Source organism: Bufo gargarizans, chromosome 6 (assembly GCF_014858855.1).
Source record: "Bufo gargarizans isolate SCDJY-AF-19 chromosome 6, ASM1485885v1, whole genome shotgun sequence".
Taxonomy (NCBI): Eukaryota; Metazoa; Chordata; class Amphibia; order Anura; family Bufonidae; genus Bufo; species Bufo gargarizans.
In genome coordinates, this window is record NC_058085.1 from 42613915 (window position 1) to 42638495 (window position 24581).

The following is a 24581-nucleotide window of genomic DNA, read 5'->3' on the forward strand; positions in this document are numbered from 1 at the left end:
TGATAGAAGATATGCTCTAATTGCATGCTAGTAGGGGTCAGATCAGTGGGACCTCAATTATGACTAAAACAAATGGACACCAAGTGGACATTTCAAAATCTGGGTCAGCCTGGTGTCTTCTGAGAAAAGCTAAACAAGGCCAGTGATGGTAAAGCCGAAGAAGAGTGCTGTAATTACTTAGTGGTCGTCCCAGCAGCGAGACCTCCACCGATCAAGTGGCATGTCCTGTCGACATATAAGACGTATTACTGGTGGAAAAAAAAACCTGTAGCAACTGGTAAACTTAACACCCTGATCTCAGAGACATTTTGTGGTACACAGAGGACCTCATGGATCACAACGTAGATAAAAACTGCCAACAAAAAACAACCGATACTGTTGGGCCAAACTCTGGTTGTTCCTCCGAGACCCTTAAGGTGACCATACACATTAGTCTAAAGATAATGGAAATGTATGGTTTCAACCAAGACCATTGTGCATCGGGTGAAATATAACAATGAATGATGGTTTAGCAAACTGATGACAGAAGATTATTGGTCATGTTTAAAGTTCTTGTTGCTTGTCCACAAATGATCTTTCTGTGATCATTTTGAGAATAACTACACTGAGCAAATATTTAAACGCAACACTTTCGGTTTTGCTCATTTTGCATGAGCTGAACTCAAAGATCTGAAACATTTTCTACATACACAAAAGACCCATAATACGGGCAGCACGGTGGCTGAGTGGTTAGCACTGGTGCTTTGCAGCGCTGGGGTCCTAGGTTCGAATCTGACCAAGGGTAACATCTGCATGGAGATTGTATGTTCTCTCCATGTTTGCGTGGGTTTTTTCTGGGTACTCTGGTTTCCTCCATACTGATAGGGAAACTTAGATTGTAAGCCCCATTGGGGACAGTTGGATGCTAATGTTTGTAAAGCGTTGTGGAATATAGTAGTGCTATATAAGTGCATAAAATAAATAAATTACTCTCAAATATTGTTCACAAATCTGTCTAAATCTGTGTTAGTGAGCACTTCTCCTTTGCTGAGATAATCCATCCCACCTCACAGGTGTGGCATATCAAGGAGCTGATTACAGCATGAATATTGCACAGGTGTGCCTTAGACTTTCCACAATAAAAGGCCACTCTGTAATGCGCAGTTTGATCACACAGCACAATGCCACAGATGTTGCAACTTTTAAGGGAGCGTGCAATTGGCATGCTGACTGCAGGAATGTCTGTTGTCCGTGCAATGAATGTTAATTTCTCTACCATAAACAATCTCCTAAGGCGTTTTAGAGAATTTGGCAGTTCATGCAACCAGCCTTGCAACCGTAGACCACGTGTTACCACACCAGCCCAGGACCTCCACATCCAGCATGTTCACCTCCATGGTCGTCTGAGACCAGCTACCCGGACAGCTGCAACAACAATCGGTTTGCATAACCAAAGAATTTCTGCACAAACTGTCAGAAACCGTCTCAGGGAAGCTCATGTGCATGCTCATCGGGGTCTTGACCTGACTGCAGTTCATCAGTGGGCAAATGCTCACATTCAATGGCATCTGGCACGTTGGAGAGGCATTCTGTTCAGGGATGGCAGAGAGTGTGTGTGGCATTGTGTAGGTGAGCGGTCTGCTGACGTCAACGTTGTGGGTCGAGTGGCACATGGTGGCGGTGGGGTTATGGTATGGGCAGGCGTATGTTATGGACAACGAACACAGGTGCATTTTATTGATGGCATTTTGAATGCATAGAGATACCATGAGAAGATCCTGAGTCCCATTGTTGTGCCATTCATCCACAACACATCACCTCATCTTGCAGCATGATAATGCCCGGCCCCAATTGCAAGAATCGGTACAAGAAGCTGAAAACATCCCAGTTCTTGCATGGCCAGCATACTCACCGGACATGTCACCCATTGAGCATGATTGGGATGCTCTGGATCGGCGTATACGACAGCGTGTTCCAGTTCCTGACAATAATCTGGACAATAAAACTTCTCACAGCTATTGAAGAGGAGTGGACCAACATTCCACAGGCCACAATCAACAACCTGATCAACTTTATGTGACGGAAATGTGTTGCACTGCGTGAGGCAAATGGTGGCCACACCAGATACTGACTGGTTTTTTGAACCCCCTCCAGTAATGCAAAACTGTGCACATTTCAGAGTGGTCTTTTATTGTGGGCAGTCTAAGGCACACCTGTGCAGTATTCATGCTGTCTAATCAGCACCTTGATATGCCACACCTGTGAGGTGGGATGGATTATCTCGGCAAAGGAGAAGTGCTCAATAACACAGATTTAGACAGATTTGAGAGTAATGGGTCTTTTGTGTATGTAGAACAATATTTGAGAGTAATGGGTCTTTTGTGTATGTAGAAAATGTTTCCGATCTTTGAGTTCAGCTCATGCAAAATGGGAGCAAAATCAAAAGTGTTGCGTTTATATTTTTGCTCAGTGTATAATGGCCGGTATGGGGTAAGATATGTATGGCAGTGTCATGATTGTTCACCAGACAATCGTTCCACCATCAACCTGGTTCTGTCTAATGTGTATGGCCACTTTTAGTGGTGAATGACCTCTTGCATCGTTGACCACTTTGTTTTAATTTTTGGTTATTTCCATGTTGTGGCCCATGACTACAGGAGACTTCTGTGCGGTAGACACAACCACAATCACGGTGGTACATTTCTTTCTTCTCATTTGCTTAATGAATCTCCATTGCTTGAAAATCTATCAACTCTAACAACCACCAACGAGCTAACCAGTAAATGATACCTCATGCCTATTCCTGATCACATGGCTGTATTTTTAGACTGTGTCTCTTTTGTACATTTTTGAGGGGGGGGGGGGATCAATAGGAAAACATCTCCATTTGGAACATCTTTCTACGCTCCCTACTTTGGGGACAACAACGATATACAAGTCCTTTGGGATGTCACCAGTTCCTTGTATATTTAGAAGCAGAATGGTGACCAGCGTCAGGTCCACCATTGATTACTTGAGAAGACGGTTGGGCCCGGTTACCCAAAACTAAAACTAGCTTTCAGTTAATGGTAATCATGTGCCAAGGGGGCTTAATGTAGATAATGAAACCCCTCTAAAAAGGAGCATATTAAAAACACAAAAAATACACGTGTCCTGGACCTCTGGGTCTAAACACAAGCTACTTCAACTCCATATATATTTTTCTTAAATCAGTATATATATAATAATCTCTGCTGACAAATTGACTTTAATCCCCTCCCACCCCAGTCCTGACCGGCTAATACTGTCAATCCTGTATGCATTGCTATGTACAGGGTGAATGGGTAATGGGGGGTATTAAACATGTACAAAAACACAACATAAAGATTTTTCTTTAAAAAAAAAACGTTATTTCAACGATATACATATTTTAAAATGTTAGGATTTGCATTTTTTTTTTACAAATTAATTTTTTTCCTAGGTTTTTTTCTTACCTAGCAGTCAGCACCTATTGGAGAGTAAGAGAAAATAAAAAATGTACAATGATTGGGGGGGGGCAGGAACGTTAATACCAAATATCAAGAATAGCGCCGCGTTAACCCTTTTGTCTGTGCTTGGTTGCAGTGTGGCTATAAACAAAAATAATCCCCGCCCTCAGGGGTGTTTTTACAGGTTACTAAACTGCTAGGAGGGGTTGTCTATCCCCATTCCATGTCAATGGAAATGAAGCCAGAGGGCTTTGACTTTTCAGAACGTGAGAAATGTTTTTACAATTAATGACTCACAACGTAGGAGATACCGAACAGGTGCAAATTTCACAGCTTGCATGGCCATAAATCTCTCTGCAACGACTCTTTCCCCCAAGCCCAGTCTCACCCCATCCCCCACCTCCCCTTCCCGTCCCTGGTCCCTTCTCTCTGTCCCGTGATCTGTGAATCAACTCTACATATTAGGTGCAAAAGGCATCAGTTCCATATTTAAGTGACCCTCCCTCGTCCTTTCCACCTCATCTATCAATGACCAGCTTCGAAAAGCGAGTCTCCAGCCGCCTTCTGGGAAAATATTGAAAAAAAAAGTTTTTAAAATCCTAATCGATAAACCTATCTGCTCCAGACTCTACAGCAAGCAGCAATTACGGTCCTCCCTCACTCTTCTACATAACTCTGGATTCTCCTTCGAGGGCCCTCATTCTTCGAAGCCTCTAGGCTTTCTTGCACTTTCCTTTCTTTTCTCGCTGTTGGAATTTTCTCAGTCTTCTTGCCCATGTGTCCCTCCACTGTATGACTAAGCTGGTCTTGTCTGCCACCACCCCATTTTGGTCAGGTAAGTCCTCGTCGTTGCCCAGGAGCAGATACTTCTTCATAGGCTTGAGTTTTGGACACTTGCAGGCGATGTCTTTGGAACGGATCCATAGGTTCTGGTCTCCTCTTCGGATTCGATTGGTTCCTTGTTTATAGACCGAGATGACATTGACTGTGAATTTCCACCAGTCTCCTACTTTGTCCGCCTTTAAGATATGGATCTGAACCGCTGGAAGAGAAGAGAAACCAGTACATTGGTCATTCAGCCCAGGTGGAGGAGATTCAATGCGATATATGTATATCAGGAATGACAAATATAGACATTGGAAGATACTGTACAGTTTGGGGGCGTGCAAGCCTACTTCCAGAACATCTTTATTCATCTCTTTTATAATGCAAATAACTTTTTGTTCTCCCTTTTAAATGGAAGATATTCTCTAAAAAAAAAGAATTTTTTTTTTTTCTTAAAAAGAATTTGACAGAAATCGAGGGCATTGCCTGGAATTGATTGACGCACGTATACCGGGAGACTGGGTGGGACAGGGGGCTACTAAGTTTTGCTACAGGAACTATGAGATCTGTGTACGCCCCTGCACATGGCCCATGCCTAAAACTTTTTTGCATCTTGATTTGCCCCACGACTGTGGTTTTTTACTGTATGTTCCTACGTAAGAACGCTCAGCAGACTACTCTTTTCTAAACCGTAAAAATAGCCTTATGCCGTATGCACCAAAACTGTATTACCTTAGTGTGACCTTTTGCTAAAATTTGATTTACTGTGGATTTTTGATTTGAAAATACAGTAAATGCATATGGATTGAATGTATAAAACCACATTCGCACAGTGGAAGAATTACAGCCTTTCCCGACTACACATGAACCTATAGGGTGCGTCTACAGAAATTCTCAGAATTCAGCCCCACAGTTTGTGAAGCGTATAGCCTTGGGGTAGAGTTGGGTGTGTGGGGCGGCGAGTGCAGCCACATGCTTACACACCAGAGCAGGCGAGGACGTGTGACAGTCACCCTGGAGTGCTCTCAAATGCCAGATAATTGGGACATTTCATGCTTCATTAACACATCCACTATCTTCATAGCAATCTGCTGCCATTTCTGGGGACACCTCCTGCTGATACTGGTGAATGTTTTACTAACGGCCCTGGGAGTACTTACCTCACCCGCTATACAATGTAACCCTGGCTATTCCTTAGCAGATGCTTACTGCTCCCTTTCCAGTCATAAGCTGCCAACATCAGAATGTGGGTGACATTTACAGCAGCCTGTATTCTGTTACAAGCTGTGGTCGCTGACAAGCGGCTTCCCTAAGATTGGGGAATTTCTATTTCTTCATGTCCTTGATTCCTATGTAAAAACGACGCAAACTTCACAAATTTCTTATTAACGGTAACTTTTTTTTTACTATTGGAATGATATTGAGCTGTTTGTAGAAAATTGACCCCGAGGCGGTAAAATGAGAGAAAAATGCAAGAAAAACATCAAAATTAACTTCAACCTGTTGTGCATTGTGTGAACAGGTTATGGTAGCCACAGCAGGAGGATGCAAGAGCTCAGATTAACCCTGACGCGTTTTGGACCATCATTTTGTGCCAGATCTTTTGAGTGCAGACGAACCTGATCAGGGATATATTGTCAGGCCTTAGGTCAGAGGTATGGGTGACGTAAAAAGCAAACCCCCCCCCCCCCCCTTACCCTGATAGTAATAGGGGCCTGATATCTGTGGACCCCAAAACATCCATAGGCTGTGGCAGGATTTAGTCAACCAGGGCATCTGACCGTCCCATCTGCAGCCAGTCCGCACAGGAACACCAGAACCTTCCAGCTTCCCGCTGGGGGATGGGGGGGGGGGACACCTTTGGAAAAATCAACATACTCAATCCTAAAGTCTTCCAGAATTTCTTATTTCACCTTCCAGCTGTGAAAACATGAGTGCAGGCTGTGGATGTGTCACCGGCCGGGGAGGGGGGGTGCACGCGCTCCCGAGACGCCTATGTACCAGCTCTGCCACACACAACATACGCTCACCAGGTTACTCCATACAGAAGCCTTGTGGTTCCTCTGCCTGTTGGGGGACGAAGAATCCCAGAATGTAGAACGTAAATCGCAGAGTGGCTTTTTTCTTCTGTCTGGAAATTGAACACATAAAAACCGCACAAAAAAAGGAGTAAAACCCCCAATAAATAGTGTTGTTTTATGTGCGGTTTTGTTGCGGATTTTCTGCGTACATATCTGCGCAGTGTGCAGATACCATTAAGGTGGCCATAAATATTAGCAGATTGGCAGTGAAGCTGCTGAACATCAGTTGTGTAGGGGGATATCCCGACTGTCCCCCAACAGAAAATATCAGGAGAAAGAGGGATCGGACATGTTCAACTTCACTGTGGACAATTTTTTTGTTCTCACTCCGCCAGAGTTGTTGCTCAGTAGCTTATTCCCCTCTCCCCATTGAGAACACATGCATGCTCAGCCGAGCTCATCATGCATGTGTATTGGGTCAGGAGGAACAGTTGTCAGTAAGGTTAGCATTCATGGCTAGCTTCAATTCAGCTTTATTTGGCCGTCCTAACCACGGCCTTAGGGTACATTCTTACAACTGTATCCATTTTGCGGTAAGCAAAATACGGATGCGGTCAATGTGCATCCCGCACTTTTGGTGGGCCACATTGCAAGAAAAGGACAAGAATAGGACATGTTCTGTGATTTGCGGCTGGACCGCACGGATGTGGACAGCACCAGGATGACATCGGTGTGCCGTCCACATTTTTAGCGGCCCCGTAGAAATGAATGGGTCCGCAATAAATGCTTATCGGACACCGAACGAAAATACGTTGATGTGAATTCAACCTTACTGGGCAGAGTCATATTTGCAGTTGTGCTTCTTTTTCTTTCTGTAATGGATTGTGGATTTGTCGGATATGTCACACAGTGGACTTGGGGTATCTGACGTCACTGTGTCACAGCCAGACATTTGAGAAGCTCTGACAGACGTTCTTCAGAACCTCCTGCCTGAGGTTCTTTTGTTTTGCTTTTGTTTTCTCATCTCGTTTCCCTCTCTCAGCTGTCATCTAGTAACACTGATTGCATCCCTTTAAATCCCCTCCCATACTGCATCACTTTGCGGTTTATACAACTTCCTGGAGTGTGCTGATGCTAGAAGCTGTTTCTGCTGCATCCACAAGATAAGTCTGTTTTCTTTATTTCTGTTTGCCTGTGGGCTTGATCCTAGGTGACCCTGACTCCCTCCGTATTAAGTGTAGGGAGCCGGTGGTCGTGTCCCCTCACTATTATAGGGTGTTCAGGTGCATACAGTCGAGGAACGAGGGTATGCAATTTTCTACCATTGAGATTTTTGCATAGGCTGAGCAGTAAGGGAGAGAACTAGGGCTCTTACAGGGCTTACCCTCCTGTTCCTTAGTTTTGGATCAAGTCAGTCGGATCTTCATTTGTGTCTTCTAGTTTTCTGTAACACCATCCGTGACACACTGGGTGTTCATACACCGACAATACCGTTGGCCAAACCAAAGTTCAGCCGATGGTTATCTCTCACGTCTCCCTCATACACGCATGCTCGGTTCAACTGAGGATGTGTGTTCAATGGGGTGAGATCCCGCAGTTTACGGTATTTCCCGGGACAGCAAAAGGATCGGGCAATAAAATCAATCCTCCCGATCCTTTTCTCTCCCGCCATCAATACACTGATGTTTATGGGGGATTTTTACATCTGTTGATCAACCCCCAAACTCATATGTGGGGCATCACTAGAAAGCACCCCCTCTATACCAATCAAAGAGGAGATCGGATTAGAAGGTCTGCTCTGAACGTTACCCCTCTTGCCCATGGATGGTGTCGGGCCCCGTAGTGAATAGAGCTTAGCCTATAAACTCAGCAGGACCCTCGGGCTCACGACGAAAGATACCGATATCGGCCGTGAGTGGTCCATTCACACCACGCAACCTGCAGTATAAAGCTCTGTTCATACACACAAGCAGGGCTGCCATATATACATAAATTACCTATTATGCAATTGTCTAAAGTAAGCAAAGCACTTCCAGGGTAAAATTAAAAATTTGTCTTAAATGGGTAAGAACTAAACCTATGCTGGTAGGACGAGTCGGCCGGGGATTTTTTACATCGCCTAAATCAGGAAAAATTTTCGTCCCTATAGTGGCAGAACATCTGCGTTTTCTTATTTCTAGGAGTTTGCTGGTTACGTGTAAACAGTTTCCAAGATCTCTGCTTGCTGTCAGTGAATGGCATAATTCTAACCAGTTCTTAATACTGATACTGGTTTTCAGTTTCCACTCGCTGACAGCAAACATAGATTTTAAAAATGGTCACAAACTGAAATACCACCTAACTTTTTAACCATTTCTACAGCGGGCTACGAGGATTTGTAGCCGATATAATCTCATTTGGACACAATGGTGTAAAATTCCCTCTCTATGGAGGCTGAGCTTTCAGTTCTCTTTGTGGGTCTCCTTTTATCCGTGTTCCTCTTGGACACGACCCTTGCCCACGTTCCTCTGTGCCTGGCAATGCCTCGGGCCCCCCTGCCACTTCCAGGCTGAGATACTGTTTGTAAGCGAGGCGTAGCCGCATGCCCTATCTTTGTAGAAGCCCCCCTCCACCCTTGCAGTCTCTCTGGGAAAGTTGGCAGCTCCGGCTTCCCCTCCATACAAAGCCGTGCCCTTCCAAGCCACAGAGATCAGACACCAGCGGATTAACCGGCCGTCCAGGAAAAGGAGCCCTCACGCTGAGGTGAAATAGCTGCAGTTTGTAAGTGAGCGGTCCTGTTAAATGGAGCAGCAGGCGTCCCTTAGATGCCCATTTGACGATTGTCAGGCACCCCCCGCTGGGAGGCAGAATGCGACATGTCAGGTTTTTTACTCTCCTCTTTCTGCAGCCGCGCAGGACGCAGGCGGTTTTTCTTGTCAGAACGCGGTGGCGGCGCGCCAAGGCCTTGTACAGAAAAGCTTGTCTTCTCATCTGCACCCAGGGAGGGAGAGTAAGGGCAGAGCACACAGCGGGATAAACTAAATAGTCGTCTCCGGTGCCCACGGCGCTTTCCAAACCCCTCGCTCCGAGCAAAGGGGGCACCGATGGATTACAATTCTCTTTTCGCTGCACAGTCCTTGGTTTAAAGTCTTCTATCAGAAGTCTCACATTCCTTCAGGTCCACGTAAAACATATGGATATAGATGGTCACCACAGCAGATCTCGCCGCGGCCTGAGAATGTGGGTGGAGACATGCGAGTAGGGCATTCATTCAATGGCTGAGGTTTTTTTGTTTTGTTTTGCCCCAATAATGCTCCATTATCCCATTGGGCACCAATTAGTATGCAAATCCTACAACAGCCTTGTTTTTGGAAAGCTACTTAAACTTCAGTGTCCCCTTTCTTTATTAGGCCGTTCATCTCATTTGTGAGAAGACGCGTTGGTGAGTTTCTCTCAGTTATGATCAGGTCTCCTTTCCTGGATCCTCATCGTTTGGAGGGCAGTCACAAAGAGCGTCTCTCACTCCGGAGGACCTGCTCTGTCCTGCATTACACAGACAACCTGTTGAGATGAATGGATGCTGTGTAATGCTTGGTTCCTCCTGTGGTGGCGCTGCAGGGAAATTGAACACTTACTGCCAAGCTTCCTTAAAGATTCCAGCAGGGAGAAATTTTGAAATCAAGGGACCCTTCTAATCACGGACATGTGCTGCCCATGTTCTCCACAAACAGATTTTAATGTGTTTATTTACACATCAGCAATTTTCCACTGAACGTGGCAAACCACGCAGACATACGCTACTTTGGTCTGTGAATTGGACCAAACAAGCCCATTGAAGTCTACTGGTAGGAGATAAGCTGAAAACTAATTTTCAGCCAAGTAGTGTATGGATGACACATGGACCAAACCTGGATCCTTCACAGATGTCCTCACTGACGTGTCAAAGAGGCATAGATATTTTCCAAAGCTAAGAACTCCTTTTAATAGGGAGAGTCCTTCATTCAGGACCCTCGCCCATTAAATGGGCTGTACAAGAAGGCAGAGGTGGGAATGACACCCAATATTTACTTGTTGAATTTCCCGCCGTTCCAGCACCGCCGACCCGATCCCCACCGCCAGGCTTTGTTAAAAGGCCCTTTTACACTTTTCGATTGTCGGGCAGATTATCGGAGATGAACATTCATATTAACGCTTGGTCCCTATAACCTGCCTATTTAACCGTGCCACCAATCACTCGTTCATCGGGTAATACAGTTGTTGGTGCAGTCACCTAAATGATTGTTTCTGGGCAGATAGTGCCGTCTAAACAGTTTCCTTTCCGACAATTGCCTGCTCCATTGGGCAGTGTAAAGGGTCCCTTACTTGGCTGCATTGATGACGTCACATTAACACGTACCTGCTGCAGCCAATCAGTGGCCTCAGTGGTGCACTCCTTCAACCATAGTGGAAAATGGCTGCATAGACCAATTCTTACTGGAGGACCCATCATTTTTATATATTATATGGAGAGCATAACCATATGAATAGGAACTGTGTAATGCTTTAGGGTATCTGCACACGGATGCAGGTGTAGGCCTCATAAACATGCGACCGTTGTTTTGGTCCGCATCCGAGCTGCAGTTTTTGCAGATTGGATGCGGACCCATTCACTTCAATGGGGCCGCAAAAGATGCGGACAGCACTCGGAGTGCTGTCCGCATCCGTTGCTTCGTTCTGTGGTCCGCAAAAAAAATATAACCTGTCCTATTCTTGTCCGCGCTTTGTGCACAAGAATAGGCAGTTATATCAATTGCTGTCTGTGCCGTTCTGCAAATTGCGGAACGCACACAGACGCCATCCATGTTTTGCAGATCCGCAATTTGTGGACCGCAAAACACACAATGCTCGTGTGCATGAGGCCTTACTAACAGAAAATCAGCACAGATTTCCGCACCAAATCCAAACCAAAAACTGCATGTTTTTGCTGCAGATTTGACGTGGTTTTGCTCCAGACGCTTGCAAAGGGGCGAGATCCACACAAAATCACACAAACAATTGACATGCTGTGGATTTCTAAATCTGCATGGAAAAAAAAATCTAATCTCATTCACTTTGCTTTTTCCACACGAGAATCTGTGCTAAAAAAACGTACGTAATCCTCAACATGCTCAGGTGGCCTGACTCTCCCTGTGCTGGCGCTGCAAGGAAACTGTTGCTGGTTTTTCCCCATAGTCTACAAATAATCACTGGGGATCCCAGCATCCTGTGATCAGCTCATTGTCACCTGCACCTTCTAACATTAAGGCTGATTTCACGCGGGCGTTGCAGGAAAAGGTGCGGGTGCGTTGCGGGAACATGCGCGATTTTTCCGCGCGAGTGCAAAACATTGTAATGCGTTTTGCACGCGCATGAGAAAAATTGGCATGTTTGATACCCAAACCCGAACTTCTTCACAGAAGTTCGGGTTTGGGTTTGGTGCTGGGTAGATTACTATTATTTTCCCTTTTAACATGGTTATAAGGGAAAATAATAGCATTCTTAATACAGAATGCATAGTACAATAGGGCTGGAGGGGTTAAAAATAAATTAATAATAATTTAACTCGCCTTAATCCACTTGATCGCGCAGCCGGCATCTCTTCTGTCTTCTTCTTTGCTGTGCACAGGAATAGGACCTTTGATGATATCACTGTGCTCATCACATGGTCCAATCACATGGTTCATCACCATTGTGAGGGACCATGTGATTGGATCATGTGATGTGACGTCACCACAGGTCCTTAGCCGGCAGCTCAACATTACAGAAGAAGACAGAGATCCGCAACTACGCGATCAAGTGGACTCGGTGAGTTAATTTATATTTTATTTTAACCCCTCTAGCGCTGTTTTACTATGCATTCTGTATTCAGAATGCTATTATTTTCCCTTATAACCATGTTATGAGGGAAAATAATACAGATCGGGTCCCCATCCCGATCGTCTCCTAGCAACCATGTGTGAAAATCTCACCGCATCTGCACATGCTTGCGGATGCTTGTGATTTTCACGCAGCCCCATTCACTTCTATGGGGCCTGCGTTGCGTGAAAAATGCAGAATATAGAACATGCTGCGATTTTCACGCAACGCACAAGTGATGCGTGAAAATCACCGCTGATGTGCATGGCCCCATAGAAATGAATGGGTCAGGATTCAGTGCGGGTGCAATGCGTTCAACTCACACATTGCACCCGCGTGGAATACTCGCCCGTTTTAAAGGGGCCTAAGGGATTGGCGGAGAATTCCTTTAAATGTTGCTTTCTTTATGGTGGTATGATGGTGTCTAGGGTCATGGGTTCTACATTCTATGTTCTCCCTATGGAATTCTTCATTACTATGGAGAAGTGAGCTTCTTCTTGGAGCTTATAGATCTGGGTGACTACATTCTCCATAGAGCGGGAGAATGTATTGGCGCCATATGGATAAAAATCATTCTCCAATAACGATACTCATGACCATCTGATGGAACAGCGGTTCTTCTGAGACGTTGTGGACACTCACCGTAGTCCTTCTTGCAATACTTCTTCATGTTGATCTTCAGCTTTCCTTTGGACGCCTTGCAGTAGGTGTCACAGTCTACGGAGAGAGAAAATCTTGGTCAGTACGGTCAGATTTTATAATCTCAGTGACTAGCTGTAATCTCTTTTCTAGAGTAACCTCCATATTTCCGGCAGGATAAAGGAGGCGATTCCTGTGTCCTATACCAAGTCTGTGTGAATGGCATCTTGCCAGTGGCCTAGCATCCGATGTTTCTCAATTAGCTTGTGTGCCTGATAATGGATGACTGCTCCCACCAGGGCCAACGCCTCTCATTAACCCCGCAGCTCAGAAACAAGTGAAGTTCAGCTCAGTGCACATTATCTGCCTATTATTCTGCTTGAGCAAGATTGATTGGAGGACAAATGACCACAAATAAACCATGTAATTAGATTAGGCCTCATTATTGTTTTCGGATCCCCCCTCCTCCACCATTACATCTTCTCCTAGCTGGAAGGTTCAGAGCTGACTGGAAAAGAAAAATGATCATACCTTAGTAACTACCTTTCCTCATGTAATGTGCCGGCTTGTAATAAGTTGATGAGATCTGTATTTTATGTATTAAAGGGGTTCTCTGGGCATTTGGACTAAATAGGACATGGTGCTAACTAGTTTTGGGTGAATTGATTTCCACAAAGTGGACTTCGATCCGAATTTCAGAGAAAATTCGATTCGCCGCAAGGTAGCCCTGAATTGGTGTTAAAAAACAATACTTACCTCAACCATTTGTTTGCAACGGGCCGACCGCCGCCATGTCGCACAAAATTCCGTGCACTTTGACATATGATGTCATCACAGGCCGTGCAAGATTTTGCGCCAGATATTCAATAAAGATGGTGGCGGCCGGCCCATGGCGAGCTAATTGATGAGGTAAGTATGAATTTTTTTTTTTCTATTTTACACTGTATTATTACTGTCAGATGCCGCGATTAGCGATGAAAGCGGCATCTGAGGGGTACAATGACGGGGGGAGGCACAATCATTGCACTCACTACTTACAAAGAAATGCGATTCGTGAAGTAAATCGTCGCGAAGAAAATTATTTTGTAAAATTTGTCGAAGCAGCCGAATCGAGTTTTTTTGAATACTTTGCTCATCTCTAGTGCTCAACTGTGGAGGGAAGCTCTTTTACGTAGAACTCACCGTCCCTTGCTCCCGTGATGCTTTATTTTATGTATTAAAGGGGTTCTCCGGGCACTAATTAGGGCATAGTGCTAACCTGTGGAGGGAAGCTCTTTTACATAGGACTTACTGTCCCTTGCACCCCGGTCCCGACTGTATGTATATAGTTAATGCAGCTGAACAGGAAAGAAGCAGCCACATCCATTCGGGACGGAGTGCTCGACAGTGGAGACTGCAGCATCCAGAGGGCGAGGGAGGGTAACTCCTTCCCTCCACAGGTTAGCACCATGCCCTAATTAGACTAAATGCCCGGAGAACCCCTTTAATTAGACTGTAAAAAACAACAACACACTAATTCCTTTTGCCCAGTTTAATCAGAACTCGTGAGTTCAAAATGGCCGTAATTACTGGCTGGTGGCAGGGGGTATGATGTGAATGCTACTTCTAGAAAGGGCACCCCTATTTTAATAAGAACATAAATTTTAAAATTTCACTGAAAAATAAAGGAGGCGAAAAAAATGATATTATCAGGTGCAAAAACCTAGGTGTCTGTCCTAAAAGTGGAGTTCCTGGTAGAGGGTGACATACGATGTATGACATACAATGGGATACGTAAATAAAAAAAGGATAACACTAAAAGCTTCACTAAAAAGTGGAGCAAATTGGTGCATCTATGGTTTCTAACCTTTTTTCCCAATATGTTCGACAGGGGACCCGGAATTAACAGAAAAGGGGCAACGATTTGCGGAAAAATGGGCAATGTCAAAGTATCATCATTTTCCACAAAAATTCTCAAAGTAAGAGAAGTAAGCAGAAAAGTGTCTGCCCCTGCTCCAGATCTACCATCCAGCCTGATCCCCGGTGATCTGGGGCAGGTCTTTTTGGATTCCTCCACATAGAAAAAAACTCAATTTTTCTATACAGTGAAAAAAAAAGTTCACTGAGATATACCAAAAGGATATCTCTGAGCCATGGGAATACATGGCGTCCTTCACTGTGACAAACTCTCATTTTGGAACGGTAGGAGATGGAAGCAATTCACAGAACGACGTGTTCTTAAGGCCATAAAGATAAGAAGTAAAAAAAAACACACTTCTATTTCAACGTAGCGGCTGTTTTTAACCACTATAATTCAGCTCGTTGACGTGCGGGATGACATCGGGAAATTTACGAGCTGGAATAATAGTAAGTGTTGCCAGTGAAGTGAAATAAACTGACAAAATCATTGTCTTCTAGGTTTATACATCACAATAGTGGCGTTGCAGATTGTGGCACCCGCCATAATTGTTTCTTAATTTGCAACTTTTTGAAAGTGTTGAGAAAGGGGGCTTAGTGGGAGATTTGAAACTGGCATAAATTATAGCGGAAATCTACACTGGGTCCTGGCCGACGTAGAGTTCAACTTTTTGGACACAGAAAATTACAGTTGTCAGGTGAACCAGTCCCGGGCACTCGTATTCAGTAACACGGTCCAGTAATTTTAATTAGCCGGTAATAGTCTTCCCTTTAAGTCGATACCTGGACGGTTGATAACACTTCAGTGGCTCGGAGATGTAAGAGCTCCAATATCCAACACCAGTAATCGGTGATCGGACAGTCCTCACCCACATGAAAAAATTCCCAAAAAGGTGTTATTTATAGTGTTTTTGTAATAAAGATAGACAATTCAAGGGGTTATCCCATGATTAATGTCGAAAAAAAAGTGAAAATGAAAATCAGACATCATACAGTACATGACAACTTCTTTCTAACAAAGCCAGAACCAGCCCTGTACCTTACATGGATCCAGAGATCTCCACATTCATTGCTCCAATTGTTCTGCAAGATTTATATCAAGTGGGCAGCTCAGAGTTTGTTTTTTCTGCTGCAGCTTAGGGGGGGTTTATTTTCTGCTGCGGCTCTTTACCTATCACAGATCAGGAGGCAGTTGAAGGATTGTACTGAGCATGTGCGTCCACTTCAGTGAGGTGGACAGAGAAATGAGAAAAAGAACAAACACAGCAGGCAGTGCTAAACAGATAGATTTAATTGAATAACTCACTGACTACACTAAATTTTTCATTACTGTACATGCAATTACAAAAGTATTCAGATCCAGGGGCTGGTTTAAAAACTGTAGAATATTTTTCGTGGGACATCCCCTTTATGAAAAAGGACATAAAAAAAATGTTGACTGCTACAAACTTCAGCATTGACAAAAACGTTTGAGAAGAAGGAACCACAACCCATCATTGAACAAATCAAGCCAAACCGTCCACCTGCAGCAAAAAGTGGTAATATCGAAGCTTTATCTTTTTTTGCTGTACCCAGCCCAATGACGTATATAATTATGCGGGGAAGCGTTGGAAAAAAAAGTTGGAAGGGAACAATAACGGAGAAGATCCAAGGAGAAGACCTTCTAAAGAACATGACCTACAGCAAGTATAGGATAATGATCCTAAATCCAATGATTTCCCAATCCTCTAAGTAAATCCGTAGTTATCTTCTTATCACCGAAGTATTATGGGAAAAGTTGCAATCCCAGCTAACTCTCTGATTGATACATGTCCTCAGCAATGGCTTGAAGGAGAGAGATTCTGCCATTTCAATAAGTAATCCATTGTTCTTCACAGATAAGAACCTGAACAAAGCTTCTTACGGAAGGGCAGTGCTGCGTCTTCCACCTCCGGTGGTCTCTTTCACCTAAAGCCTGACCCCCCGTGAGACCTTTGGACTGTCCTATTGTCAGGAATGGCCCATTGTTCATTTGTGCCATTCAGGCTTGGCTTGTATTAAGGCAGGAAGAACCATTGAATTCTTGGGCTTCCTTTGTATAGGAATGTGTATGGACGCAGTGGATGTATAGAATTAGAGGCAAGGTCCATAGTGTCACAAGTCTGCGCTTTGCTTTTCATACAATAGAGCACCTTGAAGGATCATTAGTTACAACAGTTACATGGCCCAGAAGATACAAGAAGCGGTTGTGGAGCGATTCAGATAAAATGATAAGATCTTTCGTAAATTTTAAAATAGGCAAGAGCTAAAGCGAGAACTGATCGGCGCTAGTTGAAAGTGCCAGAGCAAAATGAAAGGAGGAAGAGGGGTCGGTAATACCACAGTTCATGCCCTTTTGGGTTGCTACTGTTGGCAGCACAGGCCTGTTCACATTAGGAGATATGCTTTGAAGAGATCGGATCTGATCAGCCGTTTCACGGTGATCGCTGAAATGTTTAGACAGGGAAAAGCTAAGCGGTGCAACTGGGCAGAGCTAAGCGGTGCAACTGGGCAGAGCTAAGTGGTGCAACTGGGCAGAGCTAAGTGGTGCAACTGGGCAGAGCTAAGCGGTGCAACTGGGCAGAGCTAAGCTGTGCAACTGGGCAGAGCTAAGCGGTGCAACGAGGTAGAGCTAAGCGGTGCAGCGAGGTAGAGCTAAGCGGTGCAACGAGGTAGAGCTAGGCGGTGCAACTGGGCAGAACTAAGCGGTGCAACTGGGCAGAGCTAAGCGGTGCAACGAGGTAGAGCTAAGCGGTGCAGCGAGGTAGAGCTAAGCGGTGCAACGAGGCAGAGCTAGGCGGTGCAACTGGGCAGAACTAAGCGGTGCAACTGGGCAGAGCTAAGCGGTGCAACTGGGCAGAGCTAAGCTGTGCAACTGGGCAGAGCTAAGCGGTGCAACTGGGCAGAGCTAAGCGGTGCAACGAGGTAGAGCTAAGCGGTGCAATGAGGTAGAGCTAAGCGGTGCAACTGGGCAGAGGTAAGCGGTGCAACGGGGCAGAGCTATGCAAGGGGCAGAGCTAACCGGTGCAAAGGGTCATAGCTAAGCGGTGGAACGGGGCAGAGCTAAGCAGTGCAAGGGGCAGAGCTAACCGGTGGAAAGGGTCAGAGCTAAGCGGGGCAGAGCTAAGCAGTGAATCGGGGCAGAGCTAAGCGGTGGAAAGGGGCAGAGCCAAAAGGTGCAATGAGGAACAGCTAAGCGGTGCAATAGGGCAGAGATATAGTTGTGTTCAAAATAATAGCAGTCAGACATACTTAACCTGATCAATTACTGTTTTTGGTAGAAATGATATTTCTACATGCCAAATAATTTACTAGCAGGTGTAGTAGAGTAATAGAAACCTAACAGACCCAACAGTCATGACATGCATGCTGCTGATTCTCTGAAATGCAATCACTTATTGAAAGGGGCATGTTCAAAATAATAGCAGTGTGGAGTTCAATGAGTGAGGTCTTTGAAAAACAGGTGGCAATTATTGCCCTTATTTAAGGAAGGAAGGCAGCAAATGTACATGCTGGTTACAGTGCATTTCTATCAGAAATTCTGAGGAAAATGGGTCATTCCAGACATTGTTCAGAAGAACAGCGTACCTTGATTAAAAAGTTGATTGGAGAGGAGAAAACATATAAAGAAGTGCAGAAAATAATAGGCTGCTCACCTTAAATGATCGCAAATGCTTTAAAATGGCAACAAAAACCTGAAAGACGTGGAAGAAAGCGAAAAACTACCATTCGAATGGATAGAAGAATAGCCAAAATGGCAAGAACTCCGTTTGTCAGACGACCCCCAAACACTGAATTCAAGCCACAGTACACTGTGAAGACAGTGAAGCATGGTGGACAAGCATCATGATATGGGGATGTTTCTCATACTACGGTGTTGGGCCTATTTATCGCATACCAGGGATCACGGATCAGTGTGAATACATCAGAATACCTGAAGAGGTCATGCTGCCTTATGCTGAAGAGGAAATGCCCTTGAAATGGGTGTTCCAACAAGACAACGACCCCAAACACACCAGTAAACGGGCAACATCTTGGATCCAGACCAACAAGATTGACGTTATGGAGTGACCAGACCAATCCCCGGATCTTAATCCAATATAAAACTTGTGGGGTGACATCAAAAATGCAGTTTCTGAGGCAAAACCAAGAACTAGAGAAGAACTGTGGAATGTCGTCCAATCTTCCTGGGCTGGAATACCTGTTCACAGGGGCCCGAAGGTGGTGACTCCGAGCAACACAGACGTCCAGCAGTTCTCAGAAACAGCGGGTATACAACTAAATATTAGTGACGGGATTCAAAGGAAAGCAAAATCTTCAAACATTTTTCAGTTTATATAGTGAATGTTTGTAAAGAAGAATACAAACACTGCTATTTTTTTGAACAGTGTAATATTCACCTTTCTTCAAATTTTTTGGAGGAACAACACAAATTTGATATATTTTTCTTCATGTTTTGATTTGGAATAGAATGTGTAGTGTTCCCAATGCATTTGTGTGTATGGAAAGAAAAGCTGTTAGAAGGATTTTGAGCTTTATTCACTTTTTTTAAAAACACACTGCTATTATTTTGAACATAACTGTAAGTGGAGCAATGGGGCAGAGCCTAACAGTGCAATGGGGGCCACCAAACGTAACTATGCTTTCGGCCCCAGAAAAGCCAAATCCGCCACAGGTTACTTGTGTCGCACTGCAAAGCCTTAGGCCAATAGTCAGTGAGTACATACAGAGTAGCAGAGCTGTGAGCGAGAGCAATCAGGACGTTCTTCTGAAGGCATTCTCAGGCGCTTACACCGAGCTCCGGCCCTGCACCGAGCAAGTAATTGAATGTAATGAAATGCAAGCGGAGAGAGAATTACGAATACTCAATGGAATCCCTCAACCTCTGCCAAGAAAAGAGCTCGTCGCGAACCCACACTCCACACGGGATGAGGAGGCAGCCTGCGGCATGGATCAGACGTTATCTGCCTCCATCAAAAACTGAGGAGCCCACGACAGTCCGTGGAAAGAGGCAAATCTAGCAGTAATGTACGAAAAAGAAAGGCTGGAGAAAAGTCAGCCCGGTGGACTTAGTCTAGGACAGGGAGGATGCAGGCGCAGCATGACAGGGGCGACAAAGAGTGACAATCACTGCAAGCTCCATTTTGAAGGCTGTCTAGCATTAGGAAAACATGGTTGCATTCTGTGAAAAACAGCGCCTCACTTGCCCACAGGTGGCGTGTGGTATGGCAGCTTTGTCTCATTCACTTCAATAGAATTTGCAGATTTGCAATACCAGACACAACCCACGGACAGGTGGGGCGCTGTTTCTAGACCCCTGAGCGGACTATTACATGTATATATACACGACATATAATGGCGGGATTAGGTAGTGACATGGCCCCGGCTGCTCGTTCTGCGGCAGCACTGACAGGCACCTCTTGTTGACAGTGTCGTGGATTAATGGCCGTAGGTTTAGATAGTTAGGCACATTCCCCGATCATACAAGCGCCTAAGGCCACATCACCCTCCGCATGCAGGCGTCACTCAGTGCTGAGCCCCGGACTGTGTCTCTAATCCTCCGAGATGTTTCATGGATTAACATGAAGACTGTTGTACAGGAGAAGTGTCGCTGCCTGCCATGTTACTGCCTGGACGTGGTGCGTCCCTCCATTATACACACGGGCAGGGATATCACAGGGTCAGCTCATTGCACCTCCACTGCTGCCCATTTCTGATCTGTTGGATCTTGAGCGGCTTTACTAAACTTGCTGCACTTTAGTGTGATATGGTCTGCTGAAACTGTGTATCTAAGCCTATACTGTGATAGCTGTCTGTTAAACTGGTGTATCTAATCCTATTATGTGTTATACTGTTTGCTGAGCTGGTATATCTAACCGCACTGTGTGTGTGTGTGTGTGTGTGTGTGTGTGTGTGATACTGTCTGCTGTATGTAATCCTATCATGTGTGATACAGTCTGCGGAGCTGTGTATCTAATCTTATCATGTGTGATACTGTCTGCTGAGCATCTGTATCTAATCTTATCATGTGTGATACTGTCTGCTGAGCTGTGTATCTAATCCTATCATGTGTGATACTGTCTGCTGAGCATCTGTATCTAATCTTATCATGTGTGATACTGCCTGCTGAGCTGTGTATCTAATCCTATTATGTGTGATACTGTCTGCTGAGCTGTGTATCTAATCCTATCATGTGTGATACTGTCTGCTGAGCTGTGTATCTAATCCTATCATGTGTGATACTGTCTGCTTAGCTGCGTATCTAATCCTATCATGTGTGATACTGTCTGCTGAGCTGCGTATCTAATCCTATCATGTGTGATACTGTCTGCTTAGCTGCGTATCTAATCCTATCATGTGTGATACTGTCTGCTGAGCTGCGTATCTAATCCTATCATGTGTGATACTGTCTGCTGAGCTGTGTATCTAATCCTATCATGTGTGATACTGTCTGCTGAGCTGTGTATCTAATCCTATCATGTGTGATACTGTCTGCTTAGCTGCGTATCTAATCCTATCATGTGTGATACTGCCTGCTGAGCTGTGTATCTAATCCTATCATGTGTGATACTGTCTGCTGAGCTGTGTATCTAATACTATCCTGCGTGATACTGTCTGCTGAGCTGTGTATCTAATCCTATCATGTGTGATACTATCTGCTGAGCTGTGTATCTAATCCTATCCTGTGTGATACTGTCTGATGAGCTGTGTATCTAATCCTACCATGTGTGATACTGCCTGCTGAGCTGTGTATCTAATCCTATCATGTGTGATACTGTCTGCTGAGCTGTGTATCTAATCCTATCCTGTGTGATACTGTCTGCTGAGCTGTGTATCTAATCCTATCCTGTGTGATACTGTCTGCTGAGCTGTGTATCTAATCCTATCCTGTGTGATACTGTCTGCTGAGCTGTGTATCTAATCCTACCATGTGTGATACTGTCTGCTGAGCTGTGTATCTAATCCTATCCTGTGTGATACTGTCTGCTGAGCTGTGTATCTAATCCTATCATGTGTGATACTGTCTGCTGAGCTGTGTATCTAATCCTGTCATATGTGATATTGTCTTCTGAGCTGTGTATCTAATCTGTGATACTGTCTTCTGATCTGTGAATCTAATCCTGTCATGTGTGATACTGCCTGTTGAGTTGGGGTATCTAAGCCTATGATGCATGATACCTCTCTAGATCCCAGGCACATGGAGGGAACTCTGGATGGGACGAGCTGTATACATCTCATGACTGGTGACAAGAAGAAGCAGTTGGGGGTCGGACGGCAGTTCTTAGGCCTCTTTCAGACGGGCGTTGCAAGAAAAGGTGCGGGTGCGTTGCGGGAACGTGCGTGATTTTTCCGCGCAAGTGCAAAACATTGTAATGCGTTTTGCACTCGCATGAGAAAAATCGGCATGTTTGGTACCCAAACCCGAACTTCTTGGGATCGGTGTATCTGTAGATTGTTTTATTTTCCCTTATAACATGGTTATAAGGGAAAATAATAGCATTCTGAATACAGCGCTGGAGGGGTTAAAAAATAAATAAAAAATTTAACTCACCTTAATCCACTTGATCTTCTTTCTTTGCTGTGCCCAGGAAAAGGACCTGTGGTGACGTCACTCCGGTCATCACATGGTCCATGGACCATGTAATGACCGGAGTGACGTCACCACAGGTCCTTTTCCTGGGCACAGCAAAGAAAGAAGACAGAAGGAGATGCTGGGCTGTGAGATCAAGTGGATTAAGGTGTGTTAAATATTTTTTTTAAAAATTAACCCCTCCAGCCCTATTTTACTATGCATTCTGTAGTCAGAATGCTATTATTTTCCCTTATAACCATGTTATAAGGTAAAATAATAATGATTGGGTCTCAAAGCAACCGTGCGTGAAAATCACACCGCATCCGCACTTGCTTGCGATTTTCACGCAACCCCATTCACTTCTATGGGGCCTGCGTTACGTGAAAAACGCACAAAGAGGAGCATGCTGCGACTTTCACACAACGCACAAGTGATGCGTGAAAGTAACCGCTCACGTGAACAGCCCCATAGAAATGAATGGGTCCGGATTCAGTGCGGGTGCAATGCGTTCAACTCACGCATCGCATCCGTGCGGAATACTCGCCCGTGTGAAAGGGGCCTTAGGGGCAGTACATGAATTTTTCCCCCATTGTGTCATGATTGCACAGAATCGATCCATTGTTTATTGGTGTTACCTGCCGTCCATTAGCTGCAGGCTATCACACCGCCATCTCCACCGAGACAGCTTCTTAATGTCTCCTTTCATTGTCAGCTAATCCACGTGTTTCTCCTCAGTGTCAGGAGGCTGCTGTGTATGATGAGGGGCTGCTGAACCTTATCAGGCAGGTCCCAACATGAACAGCAATTCAAAACAGCATTATATACCGCCTCTACACCACACATGGCAGCTGGTCCGCTCATGAACCGCGGGATCTCCTGCCCCTGTGTCCAGGATGGAGGGTCTGGGAGGGGACCAGACCATGAAACAATGCCATATCTAGCTGCTCAGAACAGTACAGACATGCCAGGAGTCACCCACCCACATGCCCTCAGGTTACTAGGTTCAGTAAATGGTGTGCCTGGTTTTTGTATGTAAAGATTTATTATTTGAGCACTATGCATATCCATAGTCTTATGTATGCTTTGTATGTTATGTACTCACTGTATGGCGGCATTATTTATGCACTGTATGGTGGTGAAACATTAACATAATATGGCACACTTAAAGGGGTTGTCCTATGAGAGGAGATAGCTATGGGGCAGTGCACATGCTTGACCATCGCTTCATTCACCCGGTGGACTCAAGGCTCCCCGTTCTCATGATCGTGTGGGTGCCCGTGGTTGGACACCCACAAATCAGATACTTATCATGTATTTACTTGGTGGACCAAGGGCCCCCCATTCCCATGATTGTAGGGGTGCTGATGGTTGAACCCCCACCAAACAGATAGTTATGATCATGGGGGTTCCAGTGTTTGGACCCCCACCCATCAGATAATTATCATGTATTCACTCGGTGGACTCAGGGCTCCCCTATTCCCATGACTGTAGGGATGCTGATGGTTGGACCCCCACCAAACAGATACTTATGATCTAGTAGGTGATGGTGGTTGGGTCTCCACCAAACAGATACCTATGATCATAGGGGTACCAGTGTTTGGACCCCCAAAACAGGTACTTATGATCTAGTAGGTGATGGTGGTTGGGTCTCCACCAAACAGATACCTATGATCATGGGGGTGCCAGTGTTTGGACCCCCAAAACAGATACCTATGATCTAGTAGGTGATGGTGGTTGGGTCTCCACCAAACAGATACCTATGATCATGGGGGTGCCAGTGTTTGGACCCCCAAAACATATACTTATGATCTAGTAGGTGATGGTGGTTGGGTCTCCACCAAACAGATATCTATGATCATGGGGGTACCAGTGTTTGGACCCCCAAAACAGGTACTTATAATCTAGTAGGTGATGGTGGTTGGGTCTCCACCAAACAGATGCCTATGATCATGGGGGTGCCAGTGTTTGGACCCCCAAAACAGATACCTATGATCTAGTAGGTGATGGTGGTTGGGTCTCCACCAAACAGATACCTATGATCATGGGGGTGCCAGTGTTTGGACCCCCAAAACAGATACTTATAATCTAGTAGGTGATGGTGGTTGGGTCTCCACCAAACAGATACCTATGATCATGGGGATGCCAGTGTTTGGACCCCCAAAACAGATACTTATGGTCGTGGAGGTGTCAGTGGTTGGACCCCCACCAGATACTTATCTTGTATTCACTCGGTGGACTTAGGGCCCCCCATTCCCATGACTGTGGGGGTGACGGTGGTTGGACACCCACTAGATACTTATATTTATGGGG

At 45.0% G+C, this 24581-nt stretch overlaps 1 protein-coding gene across 3 annotated transcripts in view; it reads right to left on the bottom strand.

Moving 5' to 3' along the window:
- Positions 1-2419: 2419 nt before the first annotated feature.
- NTN1 (netrin 1) overlaps positions 2420-24581 on the bottom strand; it is a 71855-nt gene continuing 49693 nt past the window's right edge. For all 3 annotated transcript variants that reach the window (XM_044297587.1, XM_044297588.1, XM_044297586.1), the window contains 2 exons: positions 12788-12862; positions 2420-4488 (listed from right to left, as the gene is read on the bottom strand). In XM_044297587.1, the coding sequence (XP_044153522.1) occupies positions 4160-4488; positions 12788-12862 (404 nt within the window). In that variant the 3' untranslated portion in view covers positions 2420-4159. The remainder of the gene's footprint in view (positions 4489-12787; positions 12863-24581) is intronic.